General features: G+C 59.4%; 1 protein-coding gene across 2 annotated transcripts; it reads left to right on the plus strand.

The window, feature by feature from the left end:
* Window positions 1-2: 2 nt before the first annotated feature.
* LOC103890177 (twinfilin-2) lies at window positions 3-18,032 on the plus strand. 2 transcript variants are annotated; one of them, XM_024245216.3, is made up of 9 exons: window positions 3-193; window positions 4,051-4,128; window positions 6,963-7,141; window positions 7,576-7,671; window positions 7,884-7,988; window positions 8,120-8,245; window positions 9,044-9,194; window positions 9,332-9,453; window positions 9,913-10,502. In XM_024245216.3, exons 1-9 carry the CDS (start codon window positions 169-171, stop codon window positions 10,078-10,080), a joined length of 1,050 nt encoding a protein of 349 aa, XP_024100984.1. In that variant the 5' UTR covers window positions 3-168; the 3' UTR covers window positions 10,081-10,502. The 2 variants fall into 2 exon arrangements, with proteins under 2 accessions (XP_024100984.1, XP_054408127.2); XM_054552152.2 differs by lacking the exon at window positions 9,913-10,502 and adding an exon at window positions 14,799-18,032 and having other exon boundaries at window positions 13-193.
* Window positions 18,033-20,587: the final 2,555 nt, after the last annotated feature.

Consider the following 20,587-nt stretch of genomic DNA (forward strand, 5'->3'; position numbering starts at 1 on the left):
GTCGGGGGCGGGGCGCCGCTGGGGGCGGGTCCTGCGGCACCGCCCGGGAAGCTGCGCGAGGCTCGACAGCCTCCGCCACATCCTCCTCCTCTCTTGGTCCAGCGAGCGTTGCCGGGCCAGGGTCAAGCGGAGGGCTCCGACGGCGCGGACGGAGCGAAGCGCCGAGCCATGGCGCACCAGACGGGCATCCACGGTGAGGGCGGATGGCGGGCGGGCAGGGGGCCTCGGTCTCTGCTCTCGGAAGCGCCCCCTCCCCGGCTCTCGGCCCCTCCCTCCACCCCGCACCAGCCGGGAGAAAGCTTCCTGTTCTCTTTTGCAGCCGCGGGTCGCCTGGGGTGGGCACATCTGGGGGAGTACGGACGTGGTGTGCATAGCTGGGAGTGGGCGTATATGTACGTACACAACTGGGGTGGAAGTATCTGTGTGCCTACCTGGAGATGAATGTGGCTGTGTGTGCCCATCTGTATATTTTTGTTCCTTTCCGGGAGTGGGTGTACACGCATGTGCACAAGTCTTCCGTGTACAGTCCTGCCTGTGCACCTCTGGATGTGACTCGCTTGTGCACATCTAGGGTCATTCATGCACTGGCACTAGTGGCTGTTTGAATGGACACTGTAGGTCGCATAGGACCCTCTTTAGACATCAGTGTTTCATGGCAGTGTGCACATGTATGTGGGTGTCTGTGTGTGTGCACAGTTGGAGCGCATCTCAGTGTGCATTTGTTGCCAAGGATGCATATACCGCATGTGTCTGACTTGAATGGGCTTGTGTATGTGTGTTAGGAGAAGGCCCTGACCTTTGCTCCTCCCAGGACACTCACTCTCCCCAGGCTAGGGAAAACCCGGAACAGAGACTTCTACGTGGGATGGAGAAAGCTGCCTATCTGACCTTGACCTCTGACCTCCCTCCCATTTTCCACTGTGACTTTCTGAGTCTGCCTCAGTCTGGTTGGAAGATCCCAGCTCCAGGCTGCAGACAGGGAAGAGGTCCAGATATGGGGTTTTTGAGGGAGAGTCCTGGCCCTAAAGAATCCAGGCCAGCTCCCACCCCCAGCCCCATCCCTAGGAAGCTTCACCATCCCCTAGCATCACACACCCTCTCCCCCAGGGGTCCCAGTTTCCTTCTTGGACAGGCTGTGAGAGAAGCAATGGCTGGGAGCCAGGTGCCCTCTCTACCTGGGGCTCAGTGTCCTCATCTGTCACTGGCCTGTGGGGAAGGCCCAGGCTGTTTGCCCAGACAGCCTGGTGGGTTTGGCCACCAGCCACCCCTCCCACCACACTAGGATCCCCTGCTTGGGGCTGCCACCATCGACCTGCCTGACCACCTGAATCCTGGTGCGGTTGTGGCCACTTGGTGGCTGGGCTGCCCTGAGAAGGTTTCCCGGGCCCCGCGAAGGCAGGGGCCTGGGTCAGGGCCAGGGCTCCCAGATGGGCCAGCCTTTCTCCAGGAGGAGCTGGCGGGCGGGCTTCATGACTCAGCCCCAGGAGGGAATTGCCTCCTGGCCAGCTTCTTCCTTCCCCTTTGTCTGATCATAGCTGCTGCCTCCCAGCCTCCAGCCCTAGTGGAGGAGATTCCAGGAAGTTAGCCACCCCATACCCCTTCCCTGCTGCCTCACTCCCTCCTTTCCCATAGTGAGACAGGCCCACTGAGGGGGTCACTGGGGACTGGGCTGCCCCCACCCCTCCTTCTGCCTGTGAGCAGCCCACTCCTTCCCATTTCTGGCCGGGGAAGTTGACAGCAGAGATCACCCTGGAGGACCAAGTGCCAGCCCTGTCCCGACCATAGGTGTGGATCTGCTGACCTCAGAGCAGGGCAGGAAAGGGACCTGTAATGTGAGGCTCACTGGAGTCGGAGGGAGGGTGTTCATGAATCATTGATAATAGAGGCTCAGGTGTCCCAGGCCTGGCCTCTGGATTATTGATGGTGGCTGGGCAGGCATTGGGGCTGGGGTGGGCAGGGATGTGCCTTTTCCTGCTGGGGTGTCAGTTTGCCCTGGTAACACTAGAAGGGGCCTGTCGGCCTGTCCCTTAGGGGAGCTTCTTGGCCTTCCTTCTGGGAAGGTCTGGGCAGGTAGAAGGGGCAGCTCAGCACAGTCAGCTTGCTGTTATTATCGTAATAAAAGATTAATTGTTATTAATAGAGGCCGCCATCGCCAAGCCCTTTCTTCCATTTACCCCTCACCACAGCCCTGCCAAGTTTGGGGCTATTATCTCCATTTTATACACTGAAGTTCAGAGAGGTCAGGGGTTACACAGCTGAGGGAGAGGTGGAGCCCCAGAGGCCAGGCTTGGGGCCCCAGGGACCTGCTTGGGATCTGCCAATGGAAAGTTCTGTCCTGGCCCAGTGGGACGGTGTCCACCTGCCTACAGTTCCATGCCATGTTTCTCGGAGCCCTAAGGGTCTGCTGAGCTCAGTTGGGCCCCAGCCCACCCAGTGGCCTTGGAGGGTGGTGCATAGCCTGAGGTCTCAGATTAACGGTCACTCTGCAAGGGGGGTGGCATCTGAGGACATAACCAGAGTTTGTTTTCCTAAAGGCCCCCCCGCCCCTGAGTTGCCCAGTCCTGGCCCTATAAATATTCTCTGACCTCAGGCCTCCAGCTGTGTTCCTGACGGAATTCCCCTGACCCTTGGGCAGCCTCAAGGTCACACTGGCCTAGCCCTGCTCACCCAGGGACCCAAGCAGGGCCCTTCCCCACATGGGCCATGGTGGTTTCCCTGTCCACTAGTAGATCCACCACTTATGGCTCCCCAGCTCTCACCATGGTCCTCACCTCTGCCCTGGGGTCCTTGGTCACTCACTGGCTCTCACCTTCCAGCTCTACAGCCCAATGACCAAGATGGAGTCTCTCTTTTTTTTTTTTTTTTTTTTTCTGAGGCGGAGTTTCACTCTTGTTGCCCAGGCTGGAGTGCAATGGTGTGATCTCAGCTCACTGTAACCTCCGCCTCCCGGGTTCAAGCGATTTTCCTGCCTCAGCCTCCCGAGTAGCTGGGATTACAGGTGCCTGCCACCATGCCTGGCTAATTTTTGTATTTTTAGTAGAGATGGGGTTTCACCATGTTGGCCAGGCTGGTCTTGAACTCCTGACCTCAGGTGATCTGCCCGCCTTGGCCTCCCAAATTGCTGGGATTACAGGCGAGAGCCACCGCACCTGACCAAGATGGAGTCTCTTAGTGAGTTTCGGGGGGCCACTCCTTCTCCTGGAAGCTGCCCCGACTGCCTGAGGGTTAAGGGCATGTTGTCCCCCCACCCCCCACAGGGCCGTGTCTGGGCTGGCTGTGGCTCCTCGGGGTCTCAGGGTTAGACAGCCTGGCTGGAGGGCTGGGACTGGGGCTGCACACATGGGTGTCATGCGTGTCCATGTGCTTCTGTGTACACTTTGATACATCCTGTTGCCTGCACACACGTCTCAGCCAAGCTCTGCACTTGCCTGCCTGTGTGCGTGTTAGCAAGCCGGGGACTATATCTGTGTGTGTGTTTGCGTATCTAAACGTGTCCATTTGTGTTTGAGCAACTGAGCGTGTGTTCATATATGACGGTGTTTGAATTTCTGCTCCTCTGTCACACATGCATGTTGTATGTTACATTCACACATGCTGGATTGAGCTGTGTGTGTGTGAATGGGCATAGAGGTCATTGCACAGTGGGGGCATTTGTCTGTTCTTTTGTCTGTGTATATGACCGTGCTGAGTGTGTCCAGGCCAGCCCAGAGCTCGGCCATCCTGGGAGGGCAGGGGGCAGATGGAGGCTATTCACTGTGGCTGGCCTGGCTTATGCCAGAGCCTGCCCATCTTCTGGTGGGTTGTCCCATCCCTGCCCACCCCGCCCCATCACCAGACCTATCCCAGCCAGCAGGCCACTCGCCTGCCACCTCTGCTGGCTAAATTTGGGAGCTTGTGTTCAGTGGCTGTCTCAGGTTCCCAGTCACATGGGGGGCTGTATTTAACCTGGTTCCCAGCTCAGCCACCAGACCCTGTGGGACAGAGCAGGCCCCATACTCGTCTCTGTCCACTCTGCTCACTCATCCCCCACCATGTTTCTTGTTCTTATAGCCACAGAAGAGCTGAAGGAATTCTTTGCCAAGGCACGGGCTGGCTCTGTGCGGCTCATCAAAGTTGTGATTGAGGACGGTGAGTGCCCCTCACAGGCCAGGGTATAGCTTGGGGGTGGACTCTGCTGCCTCTGTGGGTGGGGGAAGGAGGATGTTGGCCCCTGGCCTGCTGGGACCTCAATTTCCCACTCTGGAAATGGGTGTGAGGCCATCCTGACAAAGCAGAGCCTCACAGGGCAGCATCAGAGGTGGGCGCGATTGTCACCTCTGTTGTGCAGAGCGGGAAGCCGAAGCTGGGGTCAGCAAACAGAGCCCTGTCCTGGGGTCCTGCCACCTCCCAGAGGCTGCATGGATATTCAGATGGGCCTGGTCAGGATGCTGAGCTGGGCTGGGCAGAGGGGCAGGGGATAAGTGAATCCAGCACGGCCCCTTGTGGCTGGTGCCACCCGCCCCTATTTGTTTGTGGCCTGGCCTGGCTCAGCTGCTGGCCGAGGGGAGACCTAAGGAGATCCTGCACCCTTCTCTTGGAAGTGCCCCCATGATGGGGAGAAGGGACGAGTGTCTGGCTCATCTGAGAGCAGGATGGGAGGGTTCTAGGCTTGGCTGGGCCTTGGCCTCGCCCCTGAGGACGAGGGAGCTGTATAGAGGGCAGTGCTGGGGACACTGGGACTTGAGCTGAGGCCTGAAGTGGGGAGGGTTTGGGGAGGCAGAGGATTAAACTGAGGAGGATTGGAAGGTCAGAGGCCAGAGAACATTTTTTCCCCTTTCCTCCATGCCAATGGACTGTCCCTTTGGGTGAGGGGTACAGACTTTGGGACTAGGGTGGGCCAGGCTCCCCAGAGGTCCTCCCAGCTCTTCTCAGTAGCCATTCAGCAGCGGGCACTTTGGATGGCTGCCCGAATGGGCCTGGTGCTCAGCTGACTTTTCACGCGTTGTGTTGGCTCAAAGCAAGGTCTGCCATTCCAAGTTTTAGGGCCTTGGCAGTGCTTTGCCCAGGGACTCCAAATTCTGATGCCCTCAAAGACTGGGCAGGGGTCACTGTGGCAGAATATTAATGACGGCTTCCTGGAGTGGCAGGCCACAGCCACCCCACCCTTAAAAAGGCAGTTGCACTCATTGACCCCAGTCTTCGGCCCTCCCTGTTGCCTCCCAGACAAGATGTCCCTGCAGACTGTTTTTTTATTTTTTTTTGAGACGAAGTCTCGCTCTGTCACCCAGGCTGGAGTGCAGTGGCGCTATCTTGTCTTACTGCAAGCTCCGCTTCCCGGGTTCACGCCATTCTCCTGCTTCAGCCCCCCGAGTAGCTGGGACTACAGGCGACCACCACTGCGCCTGGCTAATTTTGTATTTTTAGTAGGGACGGGGTTTCACCGTGGTCTTGATCTCCTGACCTCGTGATCTGCTTGCCTCGGCCTCCCAAAGTGCTGGGATTACAGGCGTGAGCCACTTGCCCAGCTGTCCCTGAAGATTTTAAGCAGGAGGAATCTCTGGATTGACTTTTATCTCAGTTCTGCATGACAGTTGTTGGGGTACCTGGGAGTGCTCAGGAGGGTCCAGGCCCCCGATGGGCAGCCACTGTCCATCTCCAACTGAGGGTGACTCCAGTGTGGCCAGAGGGCCTGATTTTTCTAGAGAGGCTGACAGTGTTGTAGGGGCCAACACAGGCCTTGACTACTCAAAGTCACTGTGACTGTGATCCTGTCTGAGTTCTGGGTGGGCAGGTGAGGAGGCTGAAACCTCAGAGGGCCTGATCTGTTGGGGCGTCCAGGCATCGGGGCCCCTGCCCCCATCAGAAGAGTCTGGTGGACTGACACCAGGACCCCCAGCCAGGCTGACTGCCCCTTTGCCCCCGTTATCGCTCCAGGCTAGACCTGTGTATACCCAGGCTGGTGTCTGGTGCCCAGATGAGGTCCCAGTCTACAAGTGCAGCTGGATGCCCCATTCAGCCAAGGAGCTGGCAGGCCTGTAGGGTCTAGGCACTTAGATGGTGGCTGCTTTGGATCTGTGACATTTTCTTTCTTTTTTTGAGATGGAGTTTCGCTCTTGTTGCCCAGGCTGGAGTGCAATGGCGCAATCTCCGGCTCACCACAACCTCTGCCTCCTGGGTTCAAGCGATTCTCCCACCTCAGCCTCCCGAGCAGCTGGGATTACAGGCCACTACACCCAGCTAATTTTGTATTTTTAGTAGAGACGGGGTTTCTCCATGTTGGTCAGGGTGGTCTCGAACTCCCAACCTCAGGCGATCCACCTGCCTCTGCCTCCCAAAGTGCTGGGATTATAGGCGTGAGCCACCGTGCCCGGCAAGGATCTGTGACATTTTCCAGGTGACTGCAGCTGGCAGGTAGCTGCGGGATGTCTGTTTATGCAGAGTCTGGTAGGAGCCCCTGCTCCTCCTTCCCAGAGGCTTTTGCCCCTGTAGGTCCCTGTGGCCTGAGGCTGTGACCTGCCCCTCAGCACATTTGTCCTGAGGGGAGTCTGCTGCGGTTCTTCTGCTGGAGCCCCAGGGGAGGAGGCGAGCAGGAGGCAGTTTCGTGGGGACTGTGGGCTGAGCAGCTGTGCGGTGGGGGTGGGGTCCAAGGGAGCACCCAGGGGTGTGGTGTCCGTGAGGGGCTGACGGCTGCATGTCTTTGTGTGGCTGTTTGTGTTGGTGATCTGCGCACGTGTGTGTGTGGGTGTGGGTGTGCACGCGCTGGGGATGTGCAGGGGGGCAGCCCGCAGGTGGCAGCTTTGTGCCTTCCCTTGCTCACTCATTCAGCCACACAGCCTCACACTTCTTGGACCTGGGGGCTCCAGGGAAGGTGAGGGGCAGCCAGCGGCTCTGAGCCAGCTGGGCAGCCACGGTGAGGCTGGAGTTCTGCAGCGGGAGGCGCAGTGGCAGCTGGGAGCGGCTGCTCACCCGGCCTCTGCCCCCAGAGCAGCTCGTGCTGGGTGCCTCACAGGAGCCGGTGGGCCGCTGGGACCGGGACTATGACAGGGCCGTGCTGCCACTGCTGGACGCCCAGCAGCCCTGCTACCTGCTGTACCGCCTCGACTCACAGAATGCTCAGGGCTTCGAATGGCTCTTCCTCGCCTGGTCGCCTGATAACTCCCCCGTGAGTCCTGGGCCAGTGGGGAGTGAGGAGGGGAGCTGGGGCTGAGCCAGACAACAAGGCCTTGCCCTGGGGGATCTAAGAGGGGACACAGGCCTGCCCCTGGAGGGTGGGGGAAGAGCTGTCAGGCCGTGCCCTAGGGAGTCTGAGAGAGGGTGAAGGCCCTGTGCCCGCAGCCTGGGTACCTCTCGCTCTCCAGGCATCAGCCTGGGTACCTCTCGCTCTCCAGGCATCAGCCTGGCTCCGGAGGCTGTGATCAGGCTGGACGAGGGCTCCCCCTGCTGGTGGGGGCCGCCTGCTGCGTCCTGGCCCCGGGCTGGCCCTCTGCCAGGTTTGCCAGCGCAATGAGCCCACCGGCTTCCTCCAGAGGCACCTGTCTGTTCTGGGAGAGGCAGCCCTGCCCAGAGGCCTCTCACGGTTTGGCCCTTGCCCTTCAGGTGCGGCTGAAGATGCTGTACGCGGCCACACGGGCCACAGTGAAAAAGGAGTTTGGAGGTGGCCACATCAAGGATGAGCTCTTCGGGACTGTGAAGGTAACCCTAAGCCAGGACTTACCGGGACACAATCCTGAGCCCACAGAGAGGGGTCACTGTGCAGGGTCAGAGAGCAAGCTAGTGCCAGCCTTGGGAGGAAGATGGGGGCACTGGGGGAGTCCAAGGGCTGCAAGCTGGCGTGCTCGGTGGGCCTCCTCTAGCCCATCCCCAGGTGCCCATTTATGGCTCTGCATTCACCCCCACCCCTGCAGGATGACCTCTCTTTTGCTGGGTACCAGAAACACCTGTCATCCTGTGCAGCACCTGCCCCGCTGACCTCGGCCGAGAGAGAGCTCCAGCAGATCCGCATTAACGAGGTGGGTGGGGAGCAGAGGCCCCAGCCTTGAGCCCTCAGGGTCATATCGGCCCAGTGGCAGCCTGTGCTGCCTGGGAGCCACACCCTGCTTTGGGCCGGTGAGGGCCTCCCTTACCATTCCCCTACCCACAGGTGAAGACAGAGATCAGTGTGGAAAGCAAGCACCAGACCCTGCAGGGCCTCGCCTTCCCCCTGCAGCCTGAGGCCCAGCGGGCACTCCAGCAGCTCAAGCAGAAGATGGTCAACTACATCCAGATGGTGGGTGCCTGCTCCCTACCCTGGCACACGCTGCCACCACCTCCACTCCTGCCCATGCACATGTGCAGATGTACATGGAGTCCCCACCCCACCAGCCTGCAGTCTGTCCCCTTCAGCTCGTCCATGTGCTCGTGGGAACACATGGGCCACCCCACCCCTCCCTGATCCCGACTCTTCCGCCTCGGGTGCAGCCACTGTGTGCACATAGGTGCGCTCTGGTCCCTTGTCCCCAGGCGCTGCTCATACGCAGGTACACCCGTGAGCATACTGCCCCATTCTGCCCTCCACCCATACCCGTGGGGTCACACTGACCCCTCAGCCCCAAGGCCCTTCCTGTCACAGATTCCCTCTGTTTTCTCCTTGACCACGCTGTTTCCCTAGGCAGGGCCCTTCTGCCCTGGCTCTTCTGGCTGCCCCTTTCAAGCAAAACGGCTCCTCCCTTCCAAGATGCTTCCGCCAGAGGCCTTGCCTCTGAGGATGGGCTGGCCCAGTGGCAGTGTCTCCCTGAGGTTGTGACCCTCCACACCATCCTGTCCCAGGAGTCACTACCGTTTACTACCCTTGGTGGGAGTTCCTTCTCTAGCACAACCTTCAAAGGGGCAGAGTTGGGGCTGGGCCCAGGACTGGCCTCTTCAGAGGGATCCCCATAGAGGGATGGCCATTGCAGGGGAGTCTTGGGAGAGGGAGGTCACATCTGGCTCCTGCCCACCAGCTAATCCTGTTTGAGGGCTTCTTGGGGAGAGGGGCCTGGGCCCACCCCGACCTGGTGCTCTCCGATCTTCCCTTGGCCCTGGGCAGAAGCTGGACCTAGAGCGGGAAACCATTGAGCTGGTGCACACAGAGTCCACGGATGTGGCCCAGCTGCCCTCCCGGGTGCCCCGAGATGCTGCCCGCTACCACTTCTTCCTCTACAAGCACACTCATGAGGGCGACCTCCTTGAGTCTGTAGGTGAGTGGCCATGGCAGGGCCGCCAAGCCTGTGGCTGGGTGGGAGCAGGGCTGGTCTGCAGTGGGGCGGGCCTGCTCTGGGTGCGAAGGTCAGCAGGTTTCCCAGGCCTCCCAGACTCACCTCCTGCCCCCCCACAGTGTTCATCTACTCCATGCCGGGGTACAAGTGCAGCATCAAGGAGCGCATGCTCTACTCCAGCTGCAAGAGCCGCCTCCTCGACTCCGTGGAGCAGGACTTCCATCTGGAGATCGCCAAGAAAGTAGGCGCCCTCCCCAGGGCCTCGCCTCCCCAGGCCCTATCACCCCAATCTCCATGTGGGGTGCTGGGGTCCTGAGATGACGGCAGAGCAGGAATCGTTGCTGTCGTGTTGATCACAGGGCATCTGAGGCCCAAGGGGCAACATGCATGGCCCAAGGCTGCCCAGCTGATTGGTGGCTCAGAAAAGTCCAAGTCCTGGCTACCTTGTCATGTCCTTTCCCTGGGCCTGGAGACAGGGAGGAGGGGACCCCAGTGAGCAGAGTCCAAGGCATGCAGGGCAGCAGGCCCTAAGCTCTTGCTTTCCTGGGAGTGGCCTTCCAGGTGGGGATTCAAGGGGAGACCCCAGGAGACCCCAGGGCTAGGATGTGAGATCAAGGGGTGCCCCAGGAGTGGGGGCTACCAGGGGTGGTGTGTGTCAGAGCCCCTCCCATTGGGGTGACCACTGCCTTGCCCCATGCAGATTGAGATTGGCGATGGGGCAGAGCTGACGGCAGAGTTCCTCTACGACGAGGTGCACCCCAAGCAACACGCCTTCAAGCAGGCCTTCGCCAAGCCCAAGGGCCCAGGGGGCAAGCGGGGCCATAAGCGCCTCATCCGCGGCCCGGGCGAAAATGGGGATGACAGCTAGGAGGCTGGAGCAGGGCCAGCCGTGTGTGGACTGTGGGGCTGCCGGCCTTCCGCTCCCTGCCACCATCCTCCTTCCTGGGCTCCAGGAAAGTGTTTCTGGGAGAGCAGGAGGGCTGGCAGCTGAACGCACTTGCAGCGTCCGAGGGCCACCGGGCTGGCATTTTGTGACCCTTCCCTGTTGCTGTCCTTGCATCTCATCTGTGTGCCCAGGGTGTCCGGGGACCCTGCCTGGCTGGCTTAAGGGGGCTGGGTCAGGGGCCTGGCATGAACCTGGCCTCCCGGGGAGCTGAGACTAGGGTCCCAGCACAGCCCAGAAACCTTTGGCCACAAGAGGTGGGGTCAGTCAGGGCTGGGGCAGGGGTCACTGCAGTTTGGGATGGTTGAATGCTGTATTTTCTAAAGAATAAAATATTTTTAAATCAAGACTTGTGCTTGGCCCTGAGAGACCGCCTCTGGCCCTGGGAATTGGGCAGTCTTATGCATATGACTGTCCTTTCCCAATAGGGGAGAGGGAACTGCCGGCCTGCGAGGTGGAGCCCCAGCACTCCACCGCCAGGTGTGTGGGAGAGGTTGTGCCTGTGAGCGGGGCTGCAGCCTCACTCGGGTCTCCCAGTCAACAGGAGCCCTGCTGGAGAGTCAGGCGCGCTTCCGCTGTGACGTGAGGGATCTGCGGATGGTCATTTGCTGAGGCTGCCGTAACAAGTTACCACCAACTTAGTGAATTAGAAGAAACCCAAGCGTATTCTCTTACAGTTCTGGAGGCTGGAAGACTGAGATGGGTCTCACAGGGCCAAAGTTGAGGTGTTGGCAGGGCTGGCTCTGTCTGGGCCCCTCGGAAGAACCCATCTCCTGGCCTTTTCTGGCTGTATTCCTTGGCTTGGGGCCCCTTCCTCCACCTTCAAAGCCAGAGGTGACATCTCTGATTCTGCTTCCCTCGGCCTCTGGGCTCCCGTGGCCTTTTGTAGTCGAATCTCCCTCTGTCTCCATTTCATAAGGGACATTGTAATTGCATTCACCCTCCCCACCCCCACCACCTACCCCCCTCAAGATGGGTAACTTAATCACATCTGCGAAGTCCTTTTTGCCACACTGTGGGGCGTTGGGGTCACGTGTTTGCAGGTTTGGGGAATTAGGACAAGGATCTCGGAGAGGGACTTTATGCAGCCTCCCACATGGGATAAGGGCTCCTCCTTGAAGGCTTCCCAGCCTCCCTGGGCTGAGGCCAGGACAAGTTTTTCTGTGGACATCGTTATCAGTGTCTCCAAGCTGAGTGTGTGCATGTGCGTGGGTCGGTACGTGAGTGTTCAGACCCCTCTGTCAGCTTACTGGCCTCTGGTTTTCTGCCTCCAAGGAAGGCAGGGCCACTGCTGGGTATGGGGGTCTGGGTCCCTGGACCAAGGGACTCTGGGAAAGTCTCAGGCTTGGGGCTCCACAGGAGCCTGAGCTTTGGTGTATGCCTCTGAGAGGTGGATGGAGGGAGTGAATGCAGGTGCCTTCCACCCCAGGCAGGCAGGAGTGGAAGCATGAGGTTGATGCCTGCAGCCCAGCTACTGAGTGGGCACTGCTCTCCCTCCTGGCTCAGGGCAACATTCTATCCCTGGCGCCTTTCTGAGCCCCTGCTCAAGCCCCTAGAATTGTAGAGAGGAGAGCCAGACTAGCCAGGACCCAGAGGAGGCTTGTCCTTGCCCAGCCTAAACACTGGCTCCCAGGTGGGCAGGAAGACGATGCCATTGCCCCCTGCTGCTGAGCCAGCCGGATGCCTGGCACTTTGGAGCCTGCCTGCCATGATACCACCCAGAGTGGGCCTGGGGGGAGCAGGCTAGCAGATGTGCAGACTTGCCTCCTCCCAGCAGCAACCACTCATTCATTCATTCATTCAGGCTTCACTCAGAAACACCCTTTCTGTGCCTGCCCAGAGCTGACTGCTGGGTACACATAATTCAGCAGATATCAAGCACTTACTGTGTGCTGGGCACTGTACTGGATCCTGGGGATGCAGATAAAAGATCACTGCCCTCAAGAAGCTGACATTCCAGCAGGGGAATAAGACAATATACAATAAACCATGAAAGATCAATGATCTGGTGTGCTAGCAGTTAAAAAATGTTAGGACAAAGAGAAACATTGTAGAGCAGGCAAAGGAGCTCAGGAGTGCCAGATCTGGGGTGGGAGGTTTGTAAGAACGCCGGATGGCCCTGTTGAGAGGGTGACATGGGAGCAGAGACATAATGGAGGCAAAAGAGGGGTCATGTGAGACTTGGGGGAGTTTCCAGGCAGAGGGAACAGCACATCCCAAGGCCCTGAGGCAGGAGAATGGCCGGGGGCTACACAGTTAACTGCAAGCAGGCCAGTGGGCCTGGAGAGCACTCGGGGAACAGCAGGCGGCAAGTCCCATAGGGCCTTATTGGCCATCTGTGGACTGTGGCTTTGACTCCAGAGTCAGCCGGGGAGGGGTCTGAGCAGAGGAGGGACCCAGTGTGACTTAGGTTTGAACAGGTCCCTCCGGGGGCTGAATGTGACCAGCTCCTGGAGGATGGAGAGCAGGGCAGGACAGCCAGGAGGGAGGTGGCACCTGCATGGGTCTTGGAGAGAGGATGGGGGCTGGTGGACATGGGGACGGTAGGCTGCAGGCACACCCTTCAGCATGGTGGACCCAGCAGAACTTGCTGAGGGGCCCGGGGTCACCCGAGGCTTTGGGCCCGAGGAATCTGAGTCTTGTCACCTAGGTCAGAAGGAGTGTGGGAAGAACTGATGGGGAGGACTGGCTGGGGGCCCCGCTGGGCCAGCGCACACCTGGCCTCTAGGAGCCCCATCTGGAGTGACGTGGTGTGTGCTCTGATGGGGCCCCAGGGGCTCTGGGAATGCGGAGGAGGAGGTCTTGTTTCCGGAAGAGGTTGCAAGGCTGTGGTGAAGGCAGGTGCAGCCTAGCCTCCTGCTCAAGCTACACCCTGGTCCTCCAAGCATGAGGCCCTGCAGAACTCTGGAGATGGTGCCCACAAGGGCAGGAAAGGACAAGTGGGCAGCCGCTGTCTCGAGGGCACCAGCTGTGGTGTGGGAGCCAAGACCTGAGGGTTGAAGAGTCCTCTTAGAATGGGGAGTGCCCAGCAAGGTGTACCCGCTACTGGTGCTACCCCGAATTCCCATCTCTCCCTGCTCTTTGCCTGAGCTCTGGGCCTTAGCTCCTCCCTGGGCTTGGTAGAGGACAGGTGTGAGGCCCTCATGGGATGTAGGCTGTCTGAGAGGGGAGTGGAAAGAGGAAGGGGTGAAGGAGCTGTCTGCCATTTGACTATGCAAATGGCCTTTGACTCATGGGACCCTGTCCTCCTCACTGTGGGCAGGGTGGAGTCGAGGGGGAGCTACTAGGCTGGTATAAAAATCTTACTTCCTCTATTCTCTGAGCCACTGCTGCCCCTGTGGGAAGGGACCTCGAGTGTGAAGCATCCTTCCCTACAGCTGCTGTCCAGTCTGCCCGCCAGACCCTCTGGAGAAGCCCCTGCCCCCCAGCATGGTAGGACAACAGCTCTCAGTCCCCTGGGGAAGGGGATATCCTGGGAAGGGGTGGGGAAAGAGGTGGGCTTGGCAGCTGCAAGCAACAGTGACGGGTTGTCACCCACATGGCCCTGAGGACTCACTGAATCCTGAAGACTTCAGAGCTGAAGCCCTCTTTTTTTTTTTTTTTTTTTTTTTGAGATGGAGTTTTACTCTTGTTGCCCAGGCTGGAGTGCAGTGGCTTGATCTCGGCTCACTGCAATCTCCACCTCCCGGGTTCAAGCGATTCTCCTGCCTCAGCCTCCCAAGTAGCTGGGATTATGGCTTGCGCCACCATGCCCGGCTAATTTTGTATTTTTAGTAGAGCCAGGGTTTCTCCATGTTGGTCAGGCTGGTCTTGAACTCCCGACCTCAGGTGATCTGCCCACTTCGGCCTCCCAAACTGCTGGGATTACAGGTGTGAGCCACTGTGCCTGGCCATTGAAGCCCTCTTCTGAGCAATGAGACCCAAACCCTCAGAGAAGACGAGGAGGCTGAGGCACTGATGGAGCTGGGGCTGGAGCCTGGGTTTGGGTCTCACTGGGCCTGTAGCTTGGGGCTGGCTCTGTCTGGCACTTTGCTGGCCACCCCTCTCTCCATCTGTTCTGACCCATAAGGCAAGGGCTCTCGGGCTAGGTGAGGCAGGCAGAAAGTGATGGATCTGTGCAGTGCCGGCTGGCCAGGGTCCTTGGGAGGCAGCTGGCCTGGGCCATAGTGGGAGACTCTCACGCCTGCCTGAATCTTGGCCAAAGGGAAAGGAAGGGGTTGTGGGGTGGCTGGTGGAGGGCAGAGAGCGGATTTCAGGGCAGCTGGAGGGGAGGGATCCAGCTGCCACCTTGCTCAGGAGCAGGAAGGGAAAGTCGGGGAGAGACCAGGGGGTGCCGTGGGCCACCTTGCCTGGCCTGGTATAGCCAGGGATTGGTTACGGTGAAAGCTCCAGATCATAAGTCTGGATTCTAGGTCTCAGTCCTGGTTCTGAGGCCTAATTCTGAGCCCAAGACTGGGTCTGAGACTGAGTTCAGGTTCCCCACAAGCCATGGAGAATGGGAATGGGGCTTGGCAGCCAGGAAGAACTTCTGCAGGTAGGGCTTGGAGAGAGGGGTTGGAAGATGCTGGAAGATGCCCATGAAGTGGAGTGGGTGGAGGCAGAGCTGGGGGCCGGCCACTCACACAGCCCTCCCACCCCCACAGGGTTTCTGCCGCAGCTCCCTGCACCCTCTGTCTCTCCTGGTGCAGGCCATTGTGCTGGCCATGACCCTGGCCCTGGGTACCTTGCCTGCCTTCCTACCCTGTGAGCTCCAGCCCCATGGCCTGGTGAACTGCAACTGGCTGTTCCTGAAGTCTGTGCCCCACTTCTCCACGGCAGCACCCCGTGGCAACGTCACCAGCCTTTCCTTGTCCTCCAACCGCATCCACCACCTCCATGATTCTGACTTTGCCCACCTGCCCAGCCTGCGGCGTCTCAACCTCAAGTGGAACTGCCCGCCGGTTGGCCTCAGCCCCATGCACTTCCCCTGCCACATGACCATCGAGCCCAGCACCTTCTTGGCTGTGCCCACTCTGGAAGAGCTAAACCTGAGCTACAACAACATCATGACTGTGCCTGCGCTGCCCAAATCCCTCATATCCCTGTCCCTCAGCCATACCAACATCCTGATGCTAGACTCTGCCAGCCTCGCCGGCCTGCATACCCTGCGCTTCCTATTCATGGATGGCAACTGTTATTACAAGAACCCCTGCAGTCAGGCACTGGAGGTGGCCCCGGGTGCCCTCCTTGGCCTGGGCAACCTCACCCACCTGTCACTCAAGTACAACAACCTCACTGTGGTGCCCCGCAACCTGCCTTCCAGCCTGGAGTATCTGCTGTTGTCCTACAACCGTATCGTCAAACTGGCACCTGAGGACCTGGCCAATCTGACCGCTCTGCGTGTGCTCGATGTGGGCGGAAATTGCCGCCGCTGCGACCACGCTCCCAACCCCTGCATGGAGTGCCCTCGTCACTTCCCCCAGCTACATCCCGATACCTTCAGCCACCTGAGCCGTCTTGAAGGCCTGGTGCTGAAGGACAGTTCTCTCTCCTGGCTGAATGCCAGTTGGTTCCGTGGGCTGGGAAACCTCCGAGTGCTGGACCTGAGTGAGAACTTCCTCTACAAATGCATCACCAAAACCAAGGCCTTCCAGGGCCTAACACAGCTGCGCAAGCTTAACCTGTCCTTCAATTACCAAAAGAGGGTATCCTTTGCCCACCTGTCTCTGGCCCCTTCCTTCGGGAGCCTGGTTGCACTGAAGGAGCTGGACATGCACGGCATCTTCTTCCGCTCACTCGATGAGACCACGCTCCGGCCGCTGGCCCGCCTGCCCATGCTCCAGACTCTGCGTCTGCAGATGAACTTCATCAACCAGGCCCAGCTCGGCATCTTCAGGGCCTTCCCTGGCCTGCGCTATGTGGACCTGTCGGACAACCGCATCAGCGGAGCTTCAGAGCTGACAGCCACCACGGGGGAGGCAGATGGAAGGGAGAAGGTCTGGCTGCAGCCTGGGGACCTTGCTCCGGCCCCAGTGGACACTCCCAGCTCTGAAGACTTCAGGCCCAACTGCAGCACCCTCAACTTCACCTTGGATCTGTCACGGAACAACCTGGTGACCGTGCAGCCAGAGATGTTTGCCCAGCTCTCGCACCTGCAGTGCCTGCGCCTGAGCCACAACTGCATCTCGCAGGCAGTCAATGGCTCCCAGTTCCTGCCGCTGACTGATCTGCAGGTGCTAGACCTGTCCCATAATAAGCTGGACCTGTACCACGAGCACTCATTCACGGAGCTACCGCGACTGGAGGCCCTGGACCTCAGCTACAACAGCCAGCCCTTTGGCATGCAGGGCGTGGGCCACAACTTCAGCTTCGTGGCTCACCTGCGCACCCTGCGCCACCTCAGCCTGGCCCACAACAACATCCACAGTCAAGTGTCCCAGCAGCTCTGCAGCACGTCGCTGCGGGCCCTGGACTTCAGCGGCAATGCGCTGGGCCATATGTGGGCCGAGGGAGACCTCTATCTGCACTTCTTCCAAGGCCTGAGCGGCTTGATCTGGCTGGACTTGTCCCAGAATCGCCTGCACACCCTCCTGCCCCGCACCCTGTGCAACCTCCCCAAGAGCCTACAGGTGCTGCGTCTCCGTGACAATTACCTGGCCTTCTTTAAGTGGTGGAGCCTCCGCTCCCTGCCCAAACTGGAAGTCCTCGACCTGGCGGGAAACCAGCTGAAGGCCCTGACCAATGGCAGCCTGCCTGCTGGCACCCGGCTCCGGAGGCTGGACGTCAGCTGCAACAGCATCAGCTTCGTGGCCCCTGGCTTCTTTTCCAAGGCCAAGGAGCTGCGAGAGCTCAACCTTAGCGCCAATGCCCTCAAGACAGTGGACCACTCCTGGTTTGGGCCCCTGGCGAGTGCCCTTCAAATACTAGATGTAAGCGCCAACCCTCTGCACTGCGCCTGTGGGGCGGCCTTTATGGACTTCCTGCTGGAGGTGCAGGCTGCCGTGCCTGGTCTGCCCAGCCGGGTGAAGTGTGGCAGTCCGGGCCAGCTCCAGGGCCTCAGCATCTTTGCACAGGACCTGCGCCTCTGCCTGGATGAGGCCCTCTCCTGGGACTGTTTCGCCCTCTCGCTGCTGGCTGTGGCTCTGGGCCTGGGTGTGCCCATGCTGCATCACCTCTGTGGCTGGGACCTCTGGTACTGCTTCCACCTGTGCCTGGCCTGGCTTCCCTGGCGGGGGCGGCAAAGTGGGCGAGGTGAGGATGCCCTGCCCTACGATGCCTTCGTGGTCTTCGACAAAACGCAGAGCGCAGTGGCAGACTGGGTGTACAACGAGCTTCGGGGGCAGCTGGAGGAGCGCCGTGGGCGCTGGGCACTCCGCCTGTGCCTGGAGGAGCGTGACTGGCTGCCTGGCAAGACCCTCTTTGAGAACCTGTGGGCCTCGGTCTATGGCAGCCGCAAGACGCTGTTTGTCCTGGCCCACACGGACCGGGTCAGTGGTCTCTTGCGCGCCAGCTTCCTGCTGGCCCAGCAGCGCCTGCTGGAGGACCGCAAGGACGTCGTGGTGCTGGTGATCCTGAGCCCCGACGGCCGCCGCTCCCGCTACGTGCGGCTGCGCCAGCGCCTCTGCCGCCAGAGTGTCCTCCTCTGGCCCCACCAGCCCAGTGGTCAGCGCAGCTTCTGGGCCCAGCTGGGCATGGCCCTGACCAGGGACAACCACCACTTCTATAACCGGAACTTCTGCCAGGGACCCACGGCTGAATAGCCCTGAGCCGAAATCCTGCACGGTGCCACCTCCACACTCACCTCACCTCTGCCTGCCTGGTCTGACCCTCCCCTGCTTGCCTCCCTCGCCCCACACCTGGCACAGAGCAGGCACTCAATAAATGCTACCGAAGGCTAGATGGCTAACCCTGAGCTCGCTGGAGGCATGGACAGGAGGAGGGAAGGGAGAATTCTCCAGGCCCCCACGAAGCAGCTTAGGGAAAATTGCCATAAAGACGGGACGGAGGTCTGCAGGGGAGGAAGCTGCTAAGCTCTGTTCTCTGGGGAGTCTGATGATGGTCACTGGATGTGGTCTTGGTCCTTCCCAGAGAGCAGGGGCCTCTTTTAGCCCCTCCCAGAATGCCCTGCCCTACCTTTACCATGCAGAACCGGGCAGCCCCTGACAGACTTGGCAGCACCCCTTTGTTGTGTATGGGTCTCAGGTTGTCTGTCTCCCTCACCTACTGGACTGGAATGCTTGAGGGCAGAGAAGCTGCAGGCTTGGTTCCTTTCTGGCGCTCAGCAAAGTCTTGAGTGGCAGCAGCTATCAGGACTGTTCATTCCAAAACGGGAGAATGAATTGCTGCAAGGGTGGAGAGGTGATTGCGCCCTCTGGTGGCCATGCCTGTGCCAGGCGGAGAAGGCTGGTTCAGGGTGGAGAGAGGAAGGCCTGTGGGTGCATCCCTGCAGCAGGGAGCTGGGAGCCACAGACAGGAGAATCCACTCCTTTCTCTTTCCACTTACAGGTGCTTGCTGGGTCTCTCCATTCTGATATTAAAGGGACACCTAGGCAAGCCACCTCCCTCCCTCCCTCCCTCCTTCCCTCCCTCCTTCCTTCCTTTCTCTCTCTCTCTCTCTCTCTTCTTTCTTTCTGAGACAAGGTCTCACTCTGTCACCCAGGCTGGAGTGCAGTGGCATGAACACTGCAGCCTTGACCTCCTGGGCTCAAGCGATCCTCCCACCTCAGTCTCCTGAGTAGCTAGGACCACAGGGGTGCACCACCATACTCAGCAAATTTTTTATTTTTTTGTAGAAACAGGATCTCACTATGTTGCCTAGGCTGGTCTCAAACTCCTGGATGCAAGTGATCCTCCCGCCTCAGACCCACAAAATGCTGGGATTATAGGCGTGAGCCACCAAGCCTGACTTTTTTTTTTTTTTTTTTTTTGCCACAGTCTTGCTCTGTCACCCAGGCTGGAGTGCAATGCAATGGTGGGATCACAGCTCACTGCAGCCTCAACCTTCTGAGACCAGGTGCTCCACCTCACCCTCCCATGTAGCTGAGACTACAGGCCACACCCAGCTAAATTTTATATTTTTAGTAGAGACCAGGTTTCACCATGTTGCCCAGGCTGGTCTTAAGCTCCTGGGCTCAAGCAATCCTCCTGCCTCGGCCTCCCGAAGTGCTGGGATTACAGGTGTGAGCCACTGCACCCGGCTTCTATATGTGATAGTGTACATTTCAGGATAGAGCTGAGAGCCCCAATGAGCAGTGTTTGGAGAGGTCAGGGTCTGTCCTCAGCAGGATCTCCTCCACACTCTGTGTGGAGCCATGAGGAGCGTCAGGCCTGGAGCCCCTGAGGGGCCCTCTCTTGGGCTGGCAGCCTACACGGTTACCACAGCCAAACCTGCCCTTTGAGGAGCAGGGGAGAAATATGCAGGCTGACAGGTTGGAGCTGGGGCCTGGTTTGGCCGGTCCAGGCCAGTTTGAGATCTGCTCATCCACTCAGGGCCTCTGGAGGGGAGAGCTGGAGCTGGCAGCAGACAGCTAACTTGGTGGGCTGATCATGGCAGCCCTTGGAGGGTCGCTTTTGCCCTACTCCCCAGGGCATGGCTGTAGGGGAGGTCTAGGCTGCCGTCCTCTTTCTGACTTGAGTACAGGGGCTCCTGTGGTGGGCTGTAGATCCCTGTTCTCTGCTCATCTGAAAGAAGGAGGGTCTCTGACCTACCAATCGGAAGCCCTGTGCCCCACGTGGGCTCTGACCCAACCTGTCATCCTTCCTTGGCTGCCTGCAGAGAAAAGAAAACAACAGTCCTTTCCCCCAGGCTGGAGTCTAGGGGAGTCCACTGTTGAGTGGCTCTGAGACTATTCTGGCCACAATCAGGGGCAGGGACAGGAAGCTGGAAACGGAGTCCCATTCAGGGAACTGTATTTTGCATGTGGGAGGCAAGGCAAACCTGCCCGTCTTGGGATTGCCAGGCCCACCCTCCGGCAGTTCCTGGTGGACCTTCCATCTCCCCACCCCCGGCCCACGCTCACAATCCTGATGCTTTTGAGGCTGGAGATTCAGGAGAGCATTTGGAGAGGAAGCACACGGGCCATGGTGGGGGGCTGTTGGGCTCGGCTCGAGTGAGTCTGGGGGTCTGTGGCACTTGGCTCTGTGCTGTCTACGTGATCAGAGAAGCCGAGCACCACTATCTCAGGTCCTGCAGGAAGTGGCTGGAGCTGGGCCAGGGTGGGGCTGGGTGGGAGGCAGCGCCCTCTGCACTGTAGTCAGGAAGGGTGCTCAGAGATGGCTCCAGGCTCTCTCCTCCACACAGCGGCCATCCTTGCCCATCAGCACGCCCAGGAAAGAGACAGGACTCAGGCCAGATTGTCTGGGCTTACCTGCCAGTTCTGCCATTTGGGTTGTCTCAGGCAGGTGACCTCCCCTACTGGAGCCTCAGCTTGCTTGCTCTATAAATGGGAATGAG

The sequence above is a fragment of the Pongo abelii genome, chromosome 2 (assembly GCF_028885655.2).
Source record: "Pongo abelii isolate AG06213 chromosome 2, NHGRI_mPonAbe1-v2.0_pri, whole genome shotgun sequence".
Classification (NCBI taxonomy): Eukaryota; Metazoa; Chordata; class Mammalia; order Primates; family Hominidae; genus Pongo; species Pongo abelii.